The sequence below is a fragment of the Rhipicephalus microplus genome, chromosome X (assembly GCF_043290135.1).
Source record: "Rhipicephalus microplus isolate Deutch F79 chromosome X, USDA_Rmic, whole genome shotgun sequence".
Lineage (NCBI taxonomy): Eukaryota > Metazoa > Arthropoda > Arachnida > Ixodida > Ixodidae > Rhipicephalus > Rhipicephalus microplus.
In genome coordinates this window covers 304056893-304080219 of record NC_134710.1, presented here as the reverse complement: position 1 = coordinate 304080219, position 23327 = coordinate 304056893, and the positions used below count along the sequence as shown (strand labels likewise).

Sequence of the window (23327 nt, the reverse complement as noted above, 5' to 3'; positions counted from 1 at the left end):
GTGGGCGAGAATGGCATCTGTGTGTGTGTGTGTGTATGTGTACATACTCACAAGACCACTTAACAAAACAAATAGTGGCCCTAGTTGATTGATTGATATGTGGGCTTTAACGTCCCAAAACCACCATATGATTACGAGAGATGCAGTAGGGGAGGGCTCCGGACACTTTGACCACCTGGGGTTCTTTATCGTGCACCCATATCTGAGCACACGGGCCTACAACATTTCCGCCTCCATCGGAAATGCAGCCGGAAGTCGATCCCGTGACCTGCGGGTCAGCAGCCGAGTACCTTAGCCACTAGACCACTGCGGCGGAGCAGTGGCACTAGTTGGTGATGCATATTTTTCTTTTTGGAAGATATCTAGCACTATACTGTTAACACAAACACAAAGGAAGACGTGAGGGGACGCACACTGTACTTGAACTAAGCTTATTGAAAATAGACTCATTGCACTTAATGTGACAGATTCTGGGTGCATGTGCTTTCAGTGCACTTCCGATGTGTGTCCCCGGTAGATTCAGTGTGTTATGTATGTGCATTTCCGATAGTGTTTTCTGCTTTAGGAAAGCTGGCAAGAATGTTCCCCAAAGTGAGCCCTGCTGTTTCCGGCTGCAGAATAAAACACATGAAGCCGCATGTGCGATGTGCCACGGGTGCAGTCTATGAGATTCCTCTTTCATGTGGCAAGGTTTACGTGGCTCATACCTTTCTACTGTGTTAATGAACGTGCCGGGAACATGCAAAATCTTTAGATTATGATTCAGCCATGTCCATGAATCTACCTGCCCATTGTTGCTCCTACAAACATTATAGAACAAGCTGTGAGCAACGTCTTCAGGAGATCAAAATTTTTGCTAACAGTAGGGACAGATTAGCTCGGGAGCTTTCGGAAGCCCTCCCTTTTTTCTATCAAGCAAAGAGGTTCTCTGTGTCACCACTCCTATCTGCTGAATGCTCAATAGACAATTATAACTAGTCTGCGTACTTTAATCTGCTACTCTGGATGTGCATCCACTCAGGATTTTTTGTGTCGAGGGCAGAGTGTCTGAATAAAGTTGGATTACAGTGCCTGTCCCATAGTGCCCTTGTTTGAAGTTGACGGCTCGATGTCTTTCAAATAGAAAAAAATATAGTGTACTCAAGATATATATATTTTTTCATTGTTCCTCTGCTGGACATGTGTGTGCTAGCTGCCATTTTCAAAGAAAAACCAATGCCTAAAGGTGCAGTGTCGCATGTTTAGGAGTTGGTGTTATGTAATGAAGATTTTCGGCAAAACTATTGAGCATTATGAAATAGAAAATTGGCATCCACCAATTTGTAGCACAATGCTACAGAAAAATTAATATGGATTTTTCAGGAAGAGAAGCTTTTTATTTAAAAAATTCATCTTGGTATGAATGGGAACTAACAGACAGTAATGCCAGGAAAAGAATAGGGGTTGTTATTAGGAGTAATTGTATTGTAGATGTGAAGAAAAACAAGTGGATGAAAAGGTAACTTGTCACCGGCAGGATCCGAACCTGCGAGCTTTGAATAACGCCTGCAATGCTCTACCACTGAACTGAGCTACCGTGGCGGTCATCCTTCCGTCCACTTTATAAGGTGTATATGTGCATCTAAACGTGGGAGCTTTAGTCAGCGCCACCTGTTGCCATTACAGAGAGTGTGGAAAGCTCTTTTTGCCTGTTTGGCGTCGCGTAGTAAGTCATCTTGCTACGGGATGGCAAATGGCCAATAGTCCCTTGCACACCACCTCAAGGTACAAGTCTGCCAGAACGAGACCCTCGCTATGAATAAAGGAAGATGTAAATTTAAGGGCTCGTTTCTTTCGTTAGATATAATATTAAGGAAAACTAACAAACAATAATGCCAGGTGAAGTGGGTAGCGTTGCTAAAAGTAATTGTAATGTAAATGTGAAGAAAAGTGGACGGAAAGATAACGCGCCACCGCCAGGAACTGATACTTTCCCTGGCATTATTGTATGTTAGTTCTTGTCAATATTGTGTCTAACATTGAAAACGAGCCCTTAAATTTACACTTTCCTTCATGCTGGTATGGGGGTACGATGAATTTTTCGTCAACTTCTTTCTAAGATCCATTTAAATTTCTGTGTAGCTCTCTGCTATGCTTCATGTGTGAGTGGCAATTTTTTCTTTCATAACCTTTCCTTCACCTTGTGGGATTTTGCAAAAGTGATTTGCCATAAGGATTATGTCATTATACTTCTAAAGCTTGTGCCTTCAATGTATCAGAAGATGTGCCCTTGCAAATTTTTTTTCTTATGTGGCCTACACTGCTTCTTTTTTTCCGTAGCTGAGGTGGAGACAAAATCTTTGCTTGGTACTGTGTCAAGAGACGTGTATTTGTAGCAGTCTTTGAAGGCTTGCTTTGCTGTTCAGTGTGTGTTCATGTTTTAGCACACGCTTAAAAAAGGGGAGGTGGTTTAGAACTTGAACTGGAAATTACTCTAAAGCCCTAAATCAGCTTCATTGCCTTCAGTGCAGCAAGGCATCATAGCCGTGTTAGTAGACTGGAACTTAAAAGTGTTGTTTTTTGTCAGCTGCTAGCCCTGGTGGGTTTTCATTCTCGGAAAGCAAACCTCACTTGCACAGGCACATGGTCGTGTCTGCCTAGAGAACCATCACATGTATAGGTGGATGGTGGTTTACCCAAATTTAGTGATCTGCATTGAGACTACAAACTGCTGACCATGGAACAGATTGATTTTGTTTCATTTAGTAACTGTTTGCGATAGCAATAAAAGGCAAACGCTTTTTACAAGACGTAAAAGTGTATTGATGCAGTTCGTTGGGCAAAAAATGCTGAAACTGCCCGACTTATGAAGTGTATGCAAACGTAATGCTGGCTTCCTGTTGGCAGCAAGAAGTAGCTTAAATATAAAAAAAAGATGGCTAGGTTTTACTAATCACGATGCAGAATTAATGTATTTGTCCTGTGTAGCAGATTAGACAAATTCACACCTCTAGGTGCCTCTGAACTTGCACAATTTGTTTTCAGGCACATACACTGTCACTCAGTGAAGTGTAGTCACATGCCTGCTTGTTCATCGTAACGATGTACAAGCATGTACAGTCGACAATATAAGCTTACGGACCACGCGAGCGCATGGCCAAAAGCCTCTTCCGGCACTTCCGCTACGTCAGCAACGGTCGACTGCACCGCAGCGCCCGAGAAGCATCCCTGTAATCTATGGCCTGTCTATTTTCTGACTGGGTACTAATAATTTTCAGCTTTCACTTTTTATTAAAACGTACTTTTCGGCATCTGTGTCTGCGTGCTTTGAATAATCATAATAATAATAATACTATCTGGGATTTTACCTCCCAAAACCACCATTTGATTATGAGAGACTCTGTAGTAGATCTCCGGAAATTTCTGATGTTCTTTAATGTACACTGACATTGCACTGCACACGAGCCTCAACCATTTCATTTCCACCGAAATGAGACTGCCCCGGCGGGATCGAACCTGCGACTACGGGTAAGCAGCAGAGCACCGTAGCCACTGCTCCTCCGTGGCGGATGTTTACATGCTTCTGTCTTGAGAGCTGAGCATAACTGTTATCATTTACAATTTTTGTCTCAAAGTGGCACCTATAGCCAACGGAACACCATTCGGGGCATGCCGTGATGCTTTGATACTGCTATGAAAATAGAAATGAGACGGTCATATTGGAGATAAGCGCTTGGCGTGAAAACTGCGGACAATGCTATATGCGGCAGTAGAAAATCGGAAGGCCAGTGAATAACAAAAAGACCAGTTTCCGGCCTAGCACTCTGGTCGACAGTAGATGGCACACCGCTAGGTTGCGTGAACAGGCAGTTTGGCATGCGTTCGAATAGTCTGCAAACTTTTGTGGTTGAATGTAAAATTGTTAGTTAACTGAATACATATGTCTTTTAGGTTATAACTCAAAATTATTGAATCATTCACCTGACTCAGTGTTTGTTTTCTCTGAAGTACTGTCCTGGTGGCGAACTCTTCGACTACATTGTCGAAAAGGACCGGCTTTGCGAGGAAGAGGCAAGACACTTCTTCCGACAGATCGTCTCTGCTGTAGCTTATATGCATTCGCAAGGATATGCTCACAGAGACTTGAAGCCGGTGAGTATTTTTTATTTTTTTTTGTCGGGCTGCTCCGAAATCACAGCAGATGAATCGCTACAATTTTATGGAGACTGTTAATCCACAAGATGACATTTTGTTGTGAAAAACCTCACAGAATTGCAGTCATGTAGTTCGTTTCATATTTGAGAAGCAACACTGGGCTGGGGCTAGGTAACTATTGTCAGCCATAGTATCGTAATTTCCTTGTATGTACTAAGCAAAATGGCTGGTAAATGTAACGGAGTAAAACACATGACCTGGTACCTATATTTTTTATTGAATTACTGATATATATCTATTATTTATTCTTCTTGACATCTGATACGTCTGGTTTGACTGCATAGGCCAGCAAACTCACTAATAAGTTGACTCACTCAGAATTAGATTGTGCCATGAGTTTTGAGTCTGAGGGAGCCCGGGTGAGTAATATTTTGGAGAGTTTGTATTCAAGTTACTGCAATTGAAAGAATATTTTAGTGAGTGCGAGTCCGAGTGAGCCTTAAGGGCAAGGTATATTTAACGAGTACGGCTGAGTGAGCTCCACATCTTTTTACCAATCTCTTGTCCTGTCTACTCATCTTGAGATTATTGTCAGCCTTACCAGCCATGATGGTCTAGTGCTTATGGTGCTTGACTGGTGACCCGTAGGTCGCGGGGATCGAATGCCTGTCATAGCAACCACATTTTCGATGGAGGTGAAGATGCTGGAGGCCTATGTACTTGGATTTAAGCGCACATTAAAGAACTCCAGGTGGCCGAAATTTCTGAAGTCCTCCACTCTGGCGTTTCTCATAATCGTACTGTGGTTTTGGTATGTCAAACCCCAACAATTATTGTTGCAACGCAGTAGTGTTCGTATGCGAGTGCAATATTAGTTGAACCGATGCATGAATTATGGAGGGGGGAGATGGGGGGGCTTGACTGGGCTCTCCCCCTCCCCTTCTTTCTCAAAGGAAGGCCTTGTTAAAAACATCTCGTTACCACTGATAACTCGTATTTAGGATAAGAGATCAAAATTGCCAAGTAGAGCACTGATTATGCGAAATATTAGTGTTGAAAAGCATTGAAACCTTAGAATAAACAGCTAATAGTATGCTAACAGATTCGCGAGTTGGCTCACTCAGACTTGGATAAAGCCATAAGTCTGAGTACGAGTGACTCCTGGTGAGTAATGATTTGGTGAACTGGAGTCTGAGTGGTTCTGGTTGAGAAAAATTTTAGTGAGCCTGAGTCGGAGTGAGTCTGTTCAGCAAAACATTGGTGAGTGTTAGTCTGAGTAGTCCTAAATATAAGGTATGTTTCATGAAGCCAGTCTGATTGAGCTCTAAATTTTTACCGACCTATGTTTTCAATATTACTGGCGGCCTGACTGCATTTTTTTATCCATGTTCAATAGGCTTTCAACTCCACTGATGAGGTCATGTAAGGCATGAAGGGAAGATGCTTTATATTCAACGCTCTTGACCCATTTTGTATGGACTTAGTTTCAACGGTCAAAATGGTCCTACAAGCAAGATTTTTGTGAGGTTACAGTTGTGAAGGCCTTCAGTGCACTTTTGTTCAGGACTGAAGAAGTCCAAGGCATTCCATATTAGCCTTGAATATGGTTAGTGAAAAATGTGCAAATGCAGCTAACCTTTTGTTTTGCAGAAAGTTGGCTGCATAGCATACTAAGTAGTCAAAGCAGTTCACTTTCCAGCATCTTTTGTTCAGGACTGAAGAAGTCCAAGGCATTCCATATTAGCCTTGAATATGGTTAGTGAAAAATGTGCAAATGCAGCTAACCTTTTGTTTTGCAGAAAGTTGGCTGCATAGCATACTAAGTAGTCAAAGCAGTTCACTTTCCAGCATTCCATTGGGATCAATTCTGAGAAAATATTTCATGTTTGCTGTTATTCCTAGCTGTAAGTTCTTTTTATGGCTAAATTACTCATCATATGCCTTTTTATTGACTGTTGTTGGCTCATTCTTATTGCTTTCTGTGCCACTATCTTATTAGTATTGCTAAAAATTTGGACCTGTAGCACCAAGACTGTGTGCTTTTCTGAAGTAAAAATTGTTCAATGTGACCACCCAGATGGCAAGTGGGTGAGGAAGAGACAGAAAGTTAGGTGGGCAGATGAGATTATGAAGTTTGTGTATAAAGTGGCAGCAGCAAGCACAGGACCGAATTGACTGGCGGAACATGGGAGAGGCCTTTGTCCTGCAGTGGGCTTAGCCAGACTGATGATGATGAATGTAACCTCGGTCAAGTGAAACTCTAAGCTCGAAACTTATGCACTATAGCATACAGCACAGCAGATTTAGCATAATCGTGATAGGGATCTTTTTTTTTAAGAGACCCTGCAGATGGAATTTGCCCTTTCAGCGGCTGTCTTGCCGTAATGTCCCTGATATATGCTACGTATATATACTCCTAAGTTAATAAATCAGTCTAGCATATAAGTTCTTGATGGTCACATTTGAACAGCACTTTAACACAAAAACCCTGTACTCTAATTGTATCTCCATTGATGCACGCCTTAGCTGATGGTACAGATTACCTTTGTTTGCAGACTACGTAAAATTCCAAGCAAGTGTGCCCCTCCCTTCCACTGAAGAATTCAAATGTGCAGCCTCTTTTCCCCTGATGCTAATTTCACTGTTTCATTCACTATTTTTATTAGGTTAATAAGAGCGAATGCAAACAGGGAATGCAGGCATATTCAATAAAACTTTTTGTTAGAAGCATGAGGGTGCATTTTTTATTCTTAGCAGCTCTTCCACAGATGCATTCAATTTTGATGCATTACTAAACAGGTGCACTCCCCTCCTCCCCCCAATTCTTGTCAAATTACATTTCACCGTAAGGGGGGGGGGGGGGGGTTGCTCAGGATTATACGGCAGTGCATCGAGACACTTTGTATACTTTGCATAATGCTGGCAATTTCCCATTCGTCTTGTCTCGTTCACTGCCAATATACAACACCTGCAGCACCGCAAGTTCATTCTTGACTGCACCAGTGTTATGATACATCTTGTATCTACCGGGGTGCTATTCCATCAACCCAGCAGAAACATCTTTGCAAAATGCCTCATCAGCATGTGGGGGGGGGGGGGGGGGGGGTTGGAGAGGGTGCGGAAAACTGGTGGACTTTGAATATGTCAACCTGGTTGGCAGTGAGATGTAGGAGGATAGCAGGAGTAATACAGTGGTAAAACCTCTTTGTTGGTAACGACTAGACATGCACCAGCAAATCGCACCATCATGGTGTGTGCTTCCTTGGTCTCATTTTTATGCTCTTGCCTTTTTTTTTTAAGGGGAGATGCGGGTTGAAAAAGCACGATTTTTTTCGAACAAAGCCATTTTGTGTTTTGTTGTGTTTTGTGTTCACCTAAGCGTTCTCCTCAATGTAATAAAAAATTAAAGCCGAGAATCAGCTAGAAGTTATAAAAAAATGAAATGAAAGCACTCACGGTGGCTTGTGAAAGTGCGAAATTACCCGATGTTCGCGCACATGGCACTTCGCTCTGCGGCATCGCCGGCTCTTGAAATTTCGGGGGCACGTAGGCCAGACCCTCTTCTCCCAAAGCCCACTTCGGCAGCGGGACATTCTCGCTGAAAATACAATGAAAACAATCATTTCCCCAGTGCATTCTAGCATGGTGAGTGATTGATTTGATTGATATGTGGGGCTTACTGTCTCAAAACCATGATATCATCATATGATTATGAGAGATGCCGTAGTGGAGGGCTCCAGAAATTTCGACCACCTGGGGTTCTTTAACGTGCATCCAAATCTGAGCACACGAGCCTACAGCATTTTTGCCTCCATCGGAAATGCAGCCGCCACAGCCGGGAATCGATCCCACAACCTGCAGGTCAGCAGCCGAGTACCTTAGTCACTAGACCACCGCAGCGTGGCGAGTGAACCTTTCAAGTCACGTGGCATGACTGGAGCGCTGCCATTGGTTGCGAGCATTCCGACATGCATCCAAATGGGAGCGTTCTTTATTTGTTCTCCTCCTTTGCCGAGGCAAGACGACAGACACAACCGACCGAGTTACTTTTTCCCGCCATGGTGCCCATCGATGCCGGCGAAAACCGTGACTTTTGTTCACAAAAGTTTATGACGCGGCACCAGTTCAAGGGAAGACTCACCAAGCGCAAGTGTAGTGCTCCGGCGACGAAAGGTTCGTCTGCTGCTAGGCCTAGCCCCAGCAACGGCGAAGCACCCGATTTGGATTCTTCGAGCTTCATTCATAGCGCCGATGACCTCGTCAGTTCTTCAGAGAGAAAAATGAAGATGTTCGACAACAGAAGCAAGCGTCAAGATGAGCGCAGCAGCACATTTATTTGTGAGATCGACTTGATGCAGAACCTCGTCAGCAGAGTAGTATGCCCCAACTGCGGACTGTGCGAGCTGTCTGTCTGAGAATCGGCAAATAGACGAAAAGGACTGGCATTGTTTTGGAACATTATTGCCGAAATAACGCATGTGCTACAACTGTTGTTTCATCGACGTACACGTCAAGCCATGTGTCTGCGTCATGTAGTGAAAGGGAGGATTCATCCGCCAGCGGTAGCGCACGGGATAGCTTTGTCGTGAACATGTAGTCAGCGGTCGCAGTGTGTGCGATTGGCGTCGGTCATGATCAACTTGTGCGGTTTCGCGTGATCCTTGGCACAACAAAAACAGTGCATCATAAGACTTTCACGGCCATCGCCACAAAAGTGCACGCAGCCGCCAAGAAAGCCGCCGCCGAAAACCTTGCACTGACAAAAAGAGGCCAAAAAAGCCATAATGGTGTGGGTATAGCCGTTTTCTTTGCCACAATAGTCTTCGAGGTGCTGTCAAACTATTTCCTCAGCTGCAGCAGGCACAAAGCACTGGAGGATGGGGAAGAAGAAATCTGGCAAGCTTTTCACACACCTGTGTGTGAAAAAGACGCTACTTGTTCAGCACATGCAATGAAGACCGAGGCTGCAGTATGTATATGGAAAAAGAAGGACTTCCACACCGCACCTCTCTAGTTCACAACATTCCTTTCTGATGGGGACAGCAAAGCATATACTACCTTGTCAGAACTAAATCTGTATGAAGGTGTTCCTGTGCTAAAGGAGGACTGCACTAATCATGTTGTCAAAAGACTTGGAACAGCTCTCCGAAAATTGAAGATGCCAAGAGGGCAGAAGCTGAAGGACGAAACAATTCACAAGCTGCAGGGCTATTTTCAAGTGGCAATAATAAGTAACCGAGGCAGTGTTCGTAACATGTATTGTGCTGTCTGGGCTTCCTACTTCCACTCTTGCTCAGGGGATGGTGCCAGCAGTCACATGTTTTGCCCAGACGGTGACACGTCTTAGTGCATGCACAAGCGAGCACGAGCACTGGGTGTCACAGGTCCTGTTAATTCTGGATGCGATCGCCGGGCTAATTCCAAGGGCCGAAGTATCGGCCCCCCGAACCGCACCACGAAGCGTGGACAATTTAGAAGTGGTCCTTTTTGGCGCGCCAGCGGACGCCGGCTGTGGCCCAAAGAACAAGTCAGAGCCGAGAGTTGATAAACAAAACAAAATTATATTCTCAATAATGGCAGATCAAAACAATACACAAGTATGCACACTCCACAATAGTTGCATACAATATGTCACCAATCAAACAACGTACTACACAGTACAATCAGCCACACTCGAAACAACGGACACAGACAACAATACACACTACAATGCAGTCGCATGCATTGAACAACCAAGACACTTAAAAACTAAAGAGATAGAAAACGTATTCAGTCCAAAGTTCTTGGAACAAAAGTCTGGATGATACTCTTCCGAGAATCACTCACTCAAAGTCCAGCGTTGTTGTCGTTTCGCTGCCCCCCGAAGTTTCTCTTCCAGGAAACCTCGCGTCTTCACCCCCGAAGTTTCTCTTCCAGGAAACCTCGCGTCTTCAACTGGCCGCTCTCCAAGCTCCAAGCTTCTTCGTCGGAAACACGTTGGCTTCACACACGCAGCTGTTGCCACACGTCTTCGCTCGATAGCGGTAGACACGCTCTTGCCTGTAGCTCGAGCCTTCACCCCTCAAGTGGAAATTCTCTTCTTCTCCTCCTTTGTCACGGAAGACAAAAGGCTTCGCCCACAAGGCGGTACACCCTACGCTCTCTGGCGCATACTTTCTTCTTCTCCTGCCTTGTCACTATGGACAAAACCTTCACCGGCAGACGCGGCGGGATACTCTACGCACACCGGCGTTAACTTCCTTCTTCTCCTGATCTCCCATCTCGGCTGCTCGATTAAATACCTTCCACACGAGTTTCCAGAAAGTTCTCATCATTTCGTTGGCGCGATGCGCAGCGAAGGCTGGGGAAAAGGGCGAGACGATACGGGGGCCGTCCGCGACACGAAAGCAGAAGACAGGCGCGGGCTCGGATGCTTGAGAGATTTTACACGGCCTGTGTAGTTCACCGGGAAAAGCATGTCAATGGGCTCTCGTTCCGAGCACGAAATCCAGAGCGCGCTGAGGAAGTCGCGATAGCGCTTGCTGCTGCGGACCCCAACTCGAAAGTTATCATCACGGACTCCCGGAAAGCATGTGCTCATTACTTGGTAGGAGAGATATCCCCCCTAGCCAGCCAAATTCTAAAACGGGCTCTCGCTGATCCAGCCCCGAAACGCATCGTATGGGCTCCTGGCCATCAGGGCTTATGAGGTAATGAGGCCGCTGACGCGGCCGCCCGAGCGCTTACCCACCGGGCTCGTCACCTTGGCTCCTATGACTCGGAGGCCAATACACCGCTGCTGCGGTTCAAAGAAATTCTGACCTATTATCGCGACACTCACCGCCTTTACCCGGCTCCTGCAAAGGGGCTGAGTAAGGCGGAAGAGCGAACTCTTAAGGCGCCTGCAGACAGGTACTCTACTCTGTCCTGCAATCCTAAAACATTTCGATGCGAACACAGATGGGCGGTGCCCACACTGTGGGGAGACGTGTGATATCTTCCACATGATATGGGCATGTCCGAAAAATCCCCACCTACCCCCTTCCCCTACCCCTTCCTGAGAGGCATGGGAGACTGCCCTCCTCAACTGCTCATCACTAGTCTCAACGGGCTCTGGCGAGACGGGCGCGAGTAGGGGCCTCGTCATGCGGTGTCCCGGACTAAGGACGCCGACCATGTAGCGGGGTCATGCTTTGGCCTCGTACCTCTCTCTTTTATAATAAATGTTTTTCATCATCATCATCCGTGACGGATGACTCAACCCGGCATCACCACGCCCCTCTCCATTGAGAAATTTCGAGGGCTTGCTCGGCCGCCGATGTGGGGTGAGGAGGTTTGTCGGCGAACCTACGCTTCCGAGGGGAGAGGGACGCGTGCCCGGGGAGTCTTTGGATGCTTGTTTTCTTTTTTCTATCGTTGACCTCGTGGCGTCACTCTGGCGTTTCGTCACGAGAACTTGGCGGCACGCCCTTTTTTGAGCGCTCGTTTTGTGACACTGGGTGAGCCAGCACCACCCCACACTCACATCCTGACTCCTTCCCAAGGCAAGGCAATGCTGCCAGTCCACAAAAAGCTGACAGAAGAGAAGCTGCTTTAGCGCTGCGTGACAAGACAGACACAGAACACAGCTGAATTGCTCAACAGCAAAATATGGCTCTTGTGCCCAAAGACAAAGTTTGCGACAAGAACCTTGGTTGAAACAGTGATGGAAATCGCTGTCTTTTGGCTCAACTGAGGACACTCTGGGTTTGAGGAGGTGCTTCAGGAACTTGGAGTTTTCTCGTCCAAGGTATTGCTTTCTCTAAGCAAGGTTGCCAACAAGAGCTGCATTTCTAGTATGGCAGAAAACGTCACAGCCAAAGCAAGGGCCAATCGCCACAGTGCCGCAAAAAGAGCCCGCCTGGAGGAGGTAGCTTGTAGGGACTGTGAGGGTTCAACGTATGGTACTGGATCTATCTGAAACTGTGAACTCTTTCCAAAGAGCCTTGACGACATTCTCTGTGAATTTTGTGCAGATTGGTTTAAGAGTATAGTATTAAATGTGTTTTTCAACTTTCAGACTTGTTTTTCTCAGTCGCTTGTTTTTCGGCATTTTTACAGTGTGTGCACTAAACTTTGTGAGCTTTATGTAGTCGAATTGCAATGAAACTTGGCATGCTTATAGTTTAACATGTCCTGAATTCAAATAACTTTCAGAGGTTTCCAAAGCATATTCAGCTAGATAATTTCAAAAGCTCGTTCCCTGAGTATGGTAAAACTGAAACTCAGCATTAGCATTTTTTTCTAGGCCAGCATGCATATGTTACACAATTTTTTTTTGCTTTATTAATTCACCAATTCATTAGGAGGAACATTTACTAATTTAGTACATTTACTGATTTAGTACAACATTTACTGATTTTAGAGCTTTTTTGTGCTTACTATTGTTGCCTAACCTCGCACAAAAATGCATTGTTTTTACCAATGCATGGTATGCAAAAAATTAACCATTTGAGCTATTGAAAAAAAAAGTAGATTTGGAAAAGGGATCTCAAACTCTATAAATGGTGAAAATTCCATTGAGCTGTCACAAATATTTGAAGAAAAAGTTTTCCGAGGAGCATCTCCCCTTGAGTGCTTTCATGTTGTGAAAGTTCTGGCTCTGATAGCAGTGATTCCACTCCTGCCCTATGCCATCATGATAAACTAAGCCATAAATATGCCATCGTGATAAAATCAACATAGATTGCATCGAACTGCACCATTGGCTTGGACTTAACTGTGTCTACGATGTATCACTGGTGATTCAAAGTACACGCTGCTGAATTTCGGTGTGACCAGGGAAGAAGGATTCTTCCACAGATGAAGAAGTGCTCGCATGTGTGTCCCAATTAAGCCGTGCCAGTGGCAGGTCTGTAGCCAGGAATTTTTTTTACAGGGGGGGGGGGGGGGGCATTTGTTAAAAAGTTCATCAAAATAGCAAGTGGGGACACAGACCCCTGGGGCACGCCCCTCTGGCTACAGGCCTGGCAAGTGGGCTCGACGGCAAGGTACACTCACAATAAAGACTCGTGACTTTTAAATCAATTGGTGGCAATCAAGTGTGTTAGCAATCCTTTGGCTGTCATTGACTAATTGAAAAATGCTACTGATAACTCGTTTCAAGCACCATACCGCATGTAATTGGTGCAAGATTCAGTAATCTAAGCCTTACAGTATTGCTACTTTGCTAACAATAAACTTCAAAGATTTAGTATACTCATCTAAGAAAAAGAGGCTGCCTTTTGCTTTTGAGGAAAGCATGAGAAGGGACCTTGTGCCTTTTTAGCATTCAGGCATGGGCATGAGCAAAGGGTGAACTTACCCCCTTCCTCCTAAGACGTAAACCTTCCGGTGCCCCTGCTGCATTGAGGCACTGTTGTTTGTCGCAGTTTGTGTGCCACTTCTGCTGGTTTTAGTGCAACATTTTATTAACACCAAGATATATATCTGTGGTATGAGCCTTGCCCTTTGATAACGGTATAGTAGTACTTAGAGTGTTGTACCCATGCCACACAGGCAGTAGAAATGACATTCAGTAGGTAAGGCATTAAGTGCTTGACTGACATTTTTTTTTTTTTCAGCCAGGATGCTGCACGTCTAAATTTAATGGAATTTCACCTGACGATGTCGGTAACGGTGACTTTTGAATTGCGCAGTTTTGAGGTAATCTTAAAATATAAACATGCACTTTAACAACGCTAACCTGCTTTCACAAATGGTGAACTGTAACAGTAAGCCATAATATTGCCATAGCTTGAGTTCGTTCTAGTCTTTTACAACATTTCAACCTCCAACAGTAACTTCGGCCATTGCATGTGGAATCCGAAGCCTACAATACGACGTGGCACCTGTCATACAGTGAATTTCTGTATGGTGCAACAGGGTAATAACGTGTTATTGGTTAAAAGTAATATATGAAATATATTTGATACAATAGACATTATTTTTAAATCTCTCATGTGCAGTGCATTGAGCAAGCTTTAACATTAAGAGTACACATTTCTCAGCAGAATGAGATCTAGCGAAGGTATTAGGTGATGAATAGTATTAAGGCGAATGCCATTAAATTTTCCTGTGTAGCACCATGCAAATGGCAAGAAATCTTTAGGCATTAGAAAGTTAATGCCATATTTTTGCCTGTGTGGCACTGGTACTATTTTATGATGCACAAATTTATTGATCCAGCGTTCTGTTTATTTGCTTCTGTTGAAAAAAAAAAAAGCTGAAGAGGTTACTCTGCTACACTCAATTGCATGATATCCTTATGTTTGCATAACCAAGCGAAATAATGAGTGCTTAGGAGAGCATTTCTTCCACGAGGTTTCAAATTGACAGAAATATTTGTGAGTCTCCTGATTGGAGTTAGTAATAATTATTCAGTTGTCTTAATGTAAGTGCAACTTGCTTCTCCAACGTACTCCAGAATCTGAAACTATCTATTCTAGCATTATCTAGTGTGGAAATTTGGCTGCTCCAATGTGCCCTAAAATTAATATTTTTTTATTCAGAAATTGCTTCCAAATCGGAAGCCCTCGATGGCATCATCTTAGTATCATCATGATAGGAAATATTCTTATGCTCCTTACAAATATTTTTTACTTAAGGTACAAGTGATACTAATTTTGAAAGTGGTTAACCCAGCCATTCACTAGGCACTTTCTCTTTGGCGGAGACGTCAAGATGTAACCCTGTTTACTACCATGCTACTTGCAGAGAATCCCTCATGTATCCAATCGTAGTTTGAATTTACAAAGAAAATGATTATGAAAAAATGAATAAGAGTTTTTTGCAAGAGAAGTTTCGCAAAGAAAGCTTCACAAAGAAAACTTCATAAAAACTTGCTTTTCTGATTTCTGTGATGCATTTTTTTAGTGTCACATTTTTTGCAGTATTAGGACAAGTAATGGATGTTATAATTTTTGTACTCTGCATAAATTCATGTTTCATGTCGCGATTCAGGGTCAACAGCTGGTCGTTAGACAAAAAATAATTGTAAAGATTTTTTTTACCTAGTGCTTTTGTCATCCAATAACTTTCCTTGCCGAGCACTTGAGATGGTTAGACATTACTGCTGGTTTTGATAGAGCTTCCATACAAGAGAGCATTTTAAGTCCATTTGACTGTAGTACATGGGGTGAATGCTTTTATACTTCAATTAGATGTAATTAGCTTCCTCTATGCATTATCTGGGTTATTGTCTTTTTGTATGGTTGCAACAAACTTGTGAATGTACATCACATGTGTTTGTGTCCTTCTTTTGCATATAGGAGAACCTACTCCTGGATGAAAACCGGAATGTGAAGCTCATAGATTTCGGACTCTGTGCTAAGCCAAAGGTACATGACATTTTTTTCACAGCAGAGTTCAGTGTTCTTCATGGCACTTTTTTTTGCATGCAGGATTCACAGTTTTTTTTGTACTTTCATTGTTCTAATTTCAATCTTATGTTCTAAATAATAGTGTGATGCCCACAATGGTTAGTCATTGAAGAACTTAGCTGCAAGCACTGATATTAGCTCACAAAGTCACTTTGAGGGTACTGCTTTCAAACTCTTTCCTCTTACAATGACAAGCATGTTTGCAAGCACTGTGTGGCATTGGGAAATTATGACTGCTGTGTTACCTGCTTTGAAACACTTCATAATGCTGCACATGTGTTCATGGGCGGGGCATACATGTATGTCATTGATCCTCAAAGGGTTAAGTGCTTTCTTTCTTTTTCATCCCATAAAGTTCTAGCTGTCTTTGAGATGTAATTGCAAATTTGCTGCCTCACGCAGCGCTAAGTTATTTGGCTTATATGTTCACTGAAGCCTTGACTACTTGTTTACAACATTTTCTGGCCATGTTGAAAAAGGGTTGCAGGGCCTCTTTAACTTGTGTGTGCATTTAGTATTGTCACACAATTCTCGGTATCCATGTTCGCACTTCAAATGTAGTGGAAGTCAATTTTTAACTTGGCCAATGCCATATTATGGCTGGGAGTCATCTTCACTGGAAAAACAGAACAAACAATAATGCAATCATGTAGAGGGAAAGGTCTGTGCTCTTGCAGTCAGCTTAGGGTATAAGAAATCATTGAATTCTACTATCTGTCATGAAGTGGATTGGGAATGAAAGCTGATGCTGCAGTCCACTGTGTGGAACAGTCCACATTTATATAATATTCAGTGATGTGATTGCTGTGCCTATTGTGCCAAACTGCGCCAAGAGGTTATTTATTTATTTTATTTATTTATTTATTTACATATACTGCTAATCCAAATTAGGGATTATTCAGGACCTGCTACAACCAGCTGCATTAAGGATTATTGCAACCTGCTAACCAATTAGGGATTATTGCAACCTGCTACAACCAGCTGCATTTGGTGAAAAAATTTGATAATTTGTACCGAGCATGTGCCAAAATGTCATTTTTGCAGCTTTTTGTATAAAAGCAGTGTGACAGGCATTCAACATAACTAGAGTGTAATAAAACAAAGGAGTGCTCAGAACGGCCGCAGCACCAATGTGCAGAAAGTGAAGCCCAAGCAGAGTCAAGCCACTGGAGGAGCTGCGATCGGTGGTAGCCTTTAATGTGTTGTTTAAGAGTTGCACACGACTCTACCAAAATGTTGCAAAGGTAGAATGCCCCCTTTGCACCCCAATGGCCTGGTTTTGAATAGCAGCTGTAAATGGTGGGTTTTTATTCTTAGGGTCACTTGTTATAGCCATATTGGCTTTCCTTTGATCTTTTTAAAGCTAGCTTCAGTTGCCACACATTGCTGTTTTCATGTGTGGATTGTTTTTGCTGTATGTTGCTTTTGTGTGAGTTTTGGTGATGCCCTGATTTCAAAGTGCCTGCATTGCTGCTGATATCTCCACTGAATCAAAAGCCTCCCAGTAATCCATGAAAGCTATATATATATATATATATATATATATATATAGTGGGAGTAATAATTCAATGGGCCAGTTAGTCTTCGTGAAGGTATGGGATATGGCACAACGGGAGCGTTGTCAACAAGGATAAATATATTTATTTCCCAACAGTTTCGGGAGGGGACCTCCCTTCATCAGGGGATGAGTTATACGCCCTAACTCATCCCCTGATGAAGGGAGGTCCCCTCCCGAAACTGTTGGGAAATAAATATATTTATCCTTGTTGACAACGCTCCCGTTGTGCCATATCCCATACCTATATATATATATATATATATATATATATATATATATATATATATATATATACATACATATATAATGAGATTTAACAGACAGTAATGCCAAAGAAAGTATAGGGGAAGTTATTAGACTGAATTGTAGTGTAAATGTGAAGAAAGAAAAGAGGGTAAAAAGATAAGTTGCCGTGGGCAGGAACTGAACCTGCGACCTTCGATTAACGTGTTCGATGCTCTACCAACTGAGCTACCACGGCAGCTGTCCCCCCAGCCATGTGCATATATCTACTTTGAATATCAACTACATCCAACACGAACAAGCGAGTGTTCGGAAGCACACGAGCTTATTCATTAGAAACTTTGTAACATGATTGTGAACGAAAAGAAAGGAGCACTCCTATTACATTCGAAACTACAATTTGCCTAGATAGATACATTGGCCCAAGCATACCTCTGTTTTATAATAAAGTGAACAGCATGCGTATTTAATTTTTGAGGAACAATTGAATTCGATGGGACATATGCAATTGGTAGCATGAGTGGCAGCGTAAAAGTGCGCAGCAACGCAGCACAAAAGTGCTAGCATCTTTCGGGGAGGCCTGATACGCATGAGCAGTCGCCTTCTTGAATTTTGGGCTCGCTTGACAGTTTCTTCAACTTGAAGTAAATCTGATGCGGTTCGCCAAAGAGGCTCGATGTTTGCATGCAGAGCGCCACGATTTCCGCTGTTAGGCGTGCGTGTAAAACCCTTTGTACTGATGAGAATGCGGCAGCCCGCTGCCAGCTACCTTTCACCTTCAACGAAGCAACGCGATCCAATGCCACAATCAAGAAACTTGAGCACAGTGCCAAGTGAAAGTGCCGTGTTGACCTGTTCAGCGCAGCCATCTTTGTTTTTTCAACCAGTGTTGCCAGCACACGGAGTGTTTTCTGGAGTTGTGAATTGTCGAGTAGCTTGACGAAATCCTGCTTGGCATGAAAATTAATATGTAGAAAAGTACAGTAATGTGTAAGTGGTTCAAAAAAGAACAGAGCTTTGCAATAGGTAGCAAGGCAGCTGGAGATGTACAGAGTATGCCTACTTAGGGCTCGTAGTGAAGGCGGAGCTGAACCACGAGGCTGGAAGAATAAGAATAGGACAGAGCACATTCAGCAAGTATTCTGAAATAATTAATGGTAGTTCACCACTACCTTTAAGAAGAAAGCAAATAACAGCCACATCTTGCCGATACTTGCCTACAAAGAAGAAACCTGGAGGTTTACAAAGGGGGTTTCACTTAAAGTGAGTGTGACGCAGTGAGCAATGAAAAGGAAAGTGATAGGTGTAACCATAAGGGACAAGATGAGGGAGTAGAGAGTTGGTGTGCGAACAATCTAATATGAAGGATATCTTAGTCGAAGTTGAGAAGAAATACACATGTAGCGTATAGGCAGGGTAACCGAAGGTAATTAAAGAGGCCCTGCTACACTTTTTCAAGTAGCAATGAAATCGATAAGAGCTTGGTGCCTCCAGAATTGACTGAATCCATTTTGTTACAAGTGTAGTTACAAAAATTTGTTGCACGCTGAAATTGCTTTCTCTCCTCTCTCGTCCCGGTGAATGCTCCAAAAGCTAAGGAGGAAGGGATAACTTCATGTGCGCCTTGTGACTTTGAGCTCGTTTTGTCTCTTTTCTTTTTCTTCGAACACTCGGCTTTTCAGTGTGATTGTGCCGACACATCGCAGCCTCCCGTGGTGGCCCCAGTAACTCCCAAACACACTGTGCTCAAATAGGCCAATGATGTGATACTTGGGCCTGTGGCGCAGTGATTTTCAACTATATAGCATTGTTTGTCGAGAGAAGAGAAAGTCACTTTCAGCTGACTTTGTAATTGTGAATTCCAGGCCATATGCTGCGCTAAAATTTTTGGCTTGCGTATTCTTGGGAGCCTCGACTACTGAAGGAAAGAAACATGATACCGTACTGAAATAAATTTTGCTCAAAATACATTACAAGTATTGTGATACTCGTGAGCTTTTTTTCCTTTGCTCAGATTTAAGGCAATGGGTTCGTATGCGAGTTACCAAAAAATCCAGGATTCTCATTCAGTGATTGGAAATAACATTTATAGAGTGTCGTCTGCACCATTGGTTCTCTTGGGAATTGGTGTTTCTGGACAATAATCTTGGCTTTCCCTAGGAATAACTGCTGGAATTAGACCCCTCTTGTCTACGTTGTGTGAAATTGTGGTGTGTTTGATTTATTCTTAAACAGGAATGGGTATTCTATAGTTTCAAATGGTGGATTTTCTAATTTATTATGAATAACAAAAAAAGGGCTCTTTTTCAATGGAAATTTAAAAAACCTGCCAGTGCTGTGCATAATGTGCAGCACAGTCACAGCAAAAGTTGGAAGAATGGCCTTTGAGAGCCTGTTTTCAACACTCTTTGGGTAACTTCTTCAAGTGCACTTGCAGTATAACCACTACATCATTAATCATCATAATATTTGTGTAGTGGGGAGGCATTCACTGTGCCATATTTTGTCATTCTTTGGAGAAGCATGGGAACTGCTACACACTGGCAAGCAATTTCGTGCAATTTTTTTAATGCTGTGGCTGACGTCGATGAAGAATTATGCCTGAAGCTTTTGTAAATGGTTGGAGCATTGAAAGAACGACTCGTTCTGATATTCACAGTGTGTGACGCCTGGCTGTTCCTTTGTTGTTCTAAAATGCTTCATTATTCATACCAACGCGATTGCTTTCCAGACATCAAGCTTGCTTAAATCCAGTTTTCAACAGGCTTTCAAGCTCTGGTGTGGTTCAGTAGTAGAACACTGGGCTGGCTGGCACGCAGGGGACTCTGGTTCGAATCCCATTGTGTCCTTGGTGTTTTTATTAGTTTTCTTATTTGGCGCGACGGTGGTTACGGACACCGGCGGCGACGGACAACTATGGCGCACGCGACCCTCGTTGTGATCTCATAAGAGCTTTAAATGTAATGTGTGAGCACACCCCAGGTCTGAGCAGACTACATATGGGAAAAGACACTGTAGCATGCATTCATGTGCATTAATACATGTGCATTGGTTGATTTTAGCTGCTCCTGCATTTTGGTGAGCCTACTTAATTTAACACATTTTTCATTGTTACAGGGAGGCATGAACAATGCCCTGGCGACATGCTGTGGCAGCCCCGCGTATGCGGCACCCGAGTTGGTCATGGGCGAACAGTACATTGGATCAATGGTGAGCTGCACCTAATAACTGCATTGTCACAACAGGCAGTTTTCTATCGATTATTATTTTTTTGTCTGTACTTTCTCTAATGCTGTGACTTCTCTTTTTCTGAAGGTGTAGATATAGACATGAAAGCAGTCTCCAAGGGTGCAACAGCAACACTAATTGGCTCAGTTTGATACTATTCCCCATTCATGGGTTGAGCTGTGCCAAAACCATGAAATTTGCCGAAATTGCACTACGCTGGGCCAAAATGCCCAACCAGCCTAAAAATTTTCTCAGTTGCGCATTATTCAGTGAGAAATGAAGGGCACGTTGGCCGTGGGTAGTTTGCGTCATTAACCAATTTAGGGATCCAGGCACGCAGACCATACTCGTGAAATGCAATCAACCAGATAAAGGAATAACGCCGGGCGCCTTATCGGTGCACTGATGGCAGCGGATATCTTGCGGCGGGACGAACTTCAAGACAAAAATGCATTGCCATAGCCAGCAACACTTCCTGGAGAATATGAATTTCCTAGTCAGTAAATGTGGCTGTGGCATGTTAGGAACTAAAGCTTGAAGCGTATGCTGCTGTAATCGTGCACAAACTTGACATGCTACGAATGTCGGCATTGCCGGTGAACACATTAGTTGCCATAGCAATGACACATGCGATATATATATGATGCCGCCGACGGGCACGTGCGTTGCTACTTTATCTAGTCAAACATGCCTTGCAAGTGAGCCGGAAGGTTGTCGGGGAAACCTAAGCCCATTGTGAAAAAAAAAAAAAATCGCAGCACATTCATGGAGTGAATGATGATTAGTGGGGCAAAGCGTCCTACTGTCCGTGTGTACATCCGTCCATGCGTCTGTTCGTGCATCCGTACAGACAGGCGGAAGTGCCAACAGATGAACGGGCATTGATAGATGGACACACAGACAGGCGAACAGACGCTTCGTCTCACTCATCATCATTCACTCCGTTGATATGCTGTGAAAACCACTAACGCCATCTAATTATATTATTTGCCAGGACACATACACGCAATGCAATCTATTGAGTAACTCATAATCTAGAGGTGGCTACATACTACTTATACTACAGAGGAGGGAACGACCCACAGCCTAAGAAGCTTTGCCCCTAAAAAGGGGGGTGGGGAGGTTTAGGGGTTCGAAAATTTCTTGGCTTTGTTCTAACCAATGCAGAACGCTGCTTAAACTACGTTTGCTGCAGTACAGTGGTCTGCGGAAAAGCATCTTAAGATTTGGGAGGGACTGTTAGCACTATTTGCGGAAAGCAGCACAATTGGTTCAGTTACTCATGCATGTGTAAATAAGACAAAACTATGCACCAGTTTTTTTTTTTTTCGCCGCCCCTACTTCTCAGTTTTACGCATCTTCCGAATCTCTAAATCGTTAGCTTGGCAGATACGAGTCCTAAGAGTCTGTCCAAGGATTTGACAGGTGTGGCAAATGCTAATGTAAACTTTATCATTGTTTGTTGAGTGGGGTGGTTCATACTACTACTTTTATTCAAATAGCAGTGTTCATATTTACTCTGCATGTGTTAGCCGATGTTCAATGGTTTGTACATATTTTTTTTTCTAAATGTAATGCTTCATTTTCATACTGATCCAGATTCAGTTTTTCGGGATAAAAATGAATTTTTTTCCCCGTAACCTGCTCCAAATTAGATTTTAGGGCTCCAAAAGTAACATTTTACTGCTTGAAAAACTGCTCCAAATTCTATTTCGACCCTTGCACCCCTGAGTCTCTAAATGGTGTGTGAGCTTGCCATTTTTACTGGCAGTACATTCTACTTGCTGCTTCTGAGTGTTCCACATTGCTCTGGCAATGCGCTTAAAGGAGCACTGACACAAAATTTCGAAGGCTATATAATGAGACATATTTATGTGGAGACACACACAAGAGCTACGAGATATAAAGGGTGAAAATAGTCTACAAGTTGCTTAAAATCAATTTTAATGTGCATGCCACGCAACTGCCCAAGATGTGGAGCCTGTTGCAATGCCGACATCAACACAAATGCAATGTAAACGAACCTACATCACGTTTGTGTTGGCTGGTTGCTGGCATGCGCCTTGCGCTTGTGCTACCTGCGATTTTCTCCTGCGCTGTGCCTGTGAATTCGCATGTGCTGGCTGTAAGTGCGGCACCCTCTCGCGTGCGGTGCCCAAGTCACCATTTTGTGTGGTCATGTAGCCAGGTGTGTTAGCTTTGCCCTTGGAACTGCTCCAGCTTAGCTCGGTGCTCTTTCAAACTGAAACCGAGACAGGACACTCTAAAAACGTCTCTAAAAAATAACCATGGCACGCTTGTGTAAACGTGGTTTCCAGTCGTGGTAGTGGGTCATGAGTTACCTATTGCAATAATAAAAAAAGAAAAAACGGTGCAAAATTTTTGTCTGCTCCTTGCACATTTGGCAAATTTAAATTGTTAAGTCTCAAGTGCTTAGGTTACAAAAGAGATGGGTGCACTGTAGTGCAGACTCAGGATGGGAATATACCCTACTGCTACCTTTGTAAGAGAAAGCGAAAACATACAAATAATAGCTCCAGTGGAGTACAATAAATCCAGGAAGTATTCATTGTACAGATTTTTTACAGCTGTTGTCTTCATGTAAAAGCATTAAATGCCATTTTTTATATTAATCATGTGGTACTTTTTTTCGTACTGCTAAAAGCACTTGAGACCTCGCATTCAGCAGCAAATGTAGGGCGCCAAGACAAGGACATTCAGCTTGGAGCTAGAGCAGAAGGCAAGCTTCTGTTCTGCCCTGATACATAGTGCGAGTAAATTATATC

At 43.3% G+C, this 23327-nt stretch overlaps 1 protein-coding gene across 1 annotated transcript in view; it reads left to right on the top strand.

Annotated features, from left to right (window-relative positions):
* Positions 1-23327, top strand: part of LOC119161343 (maternal embryonic leucine zipper kinase) — a 159364-nt gene that overhangs the window by 919 nt on the left and 135118 nt on the right. The window contains exons 4-6 of the mRNA XM_037413765.2: positions 3988-4131; positions 15402-15470; positions 20431-20523. Of these exons, the coding sequence (XP_037269662.2) occupies positions 3988-4131; positions 15402-15470; positions 20431-20523 (306 nt within the window). The remainder of the gene's footprint in view (positions 1-3987; positions 4132-15401; positions 15471-20430; positions 20524-23327) is intronic.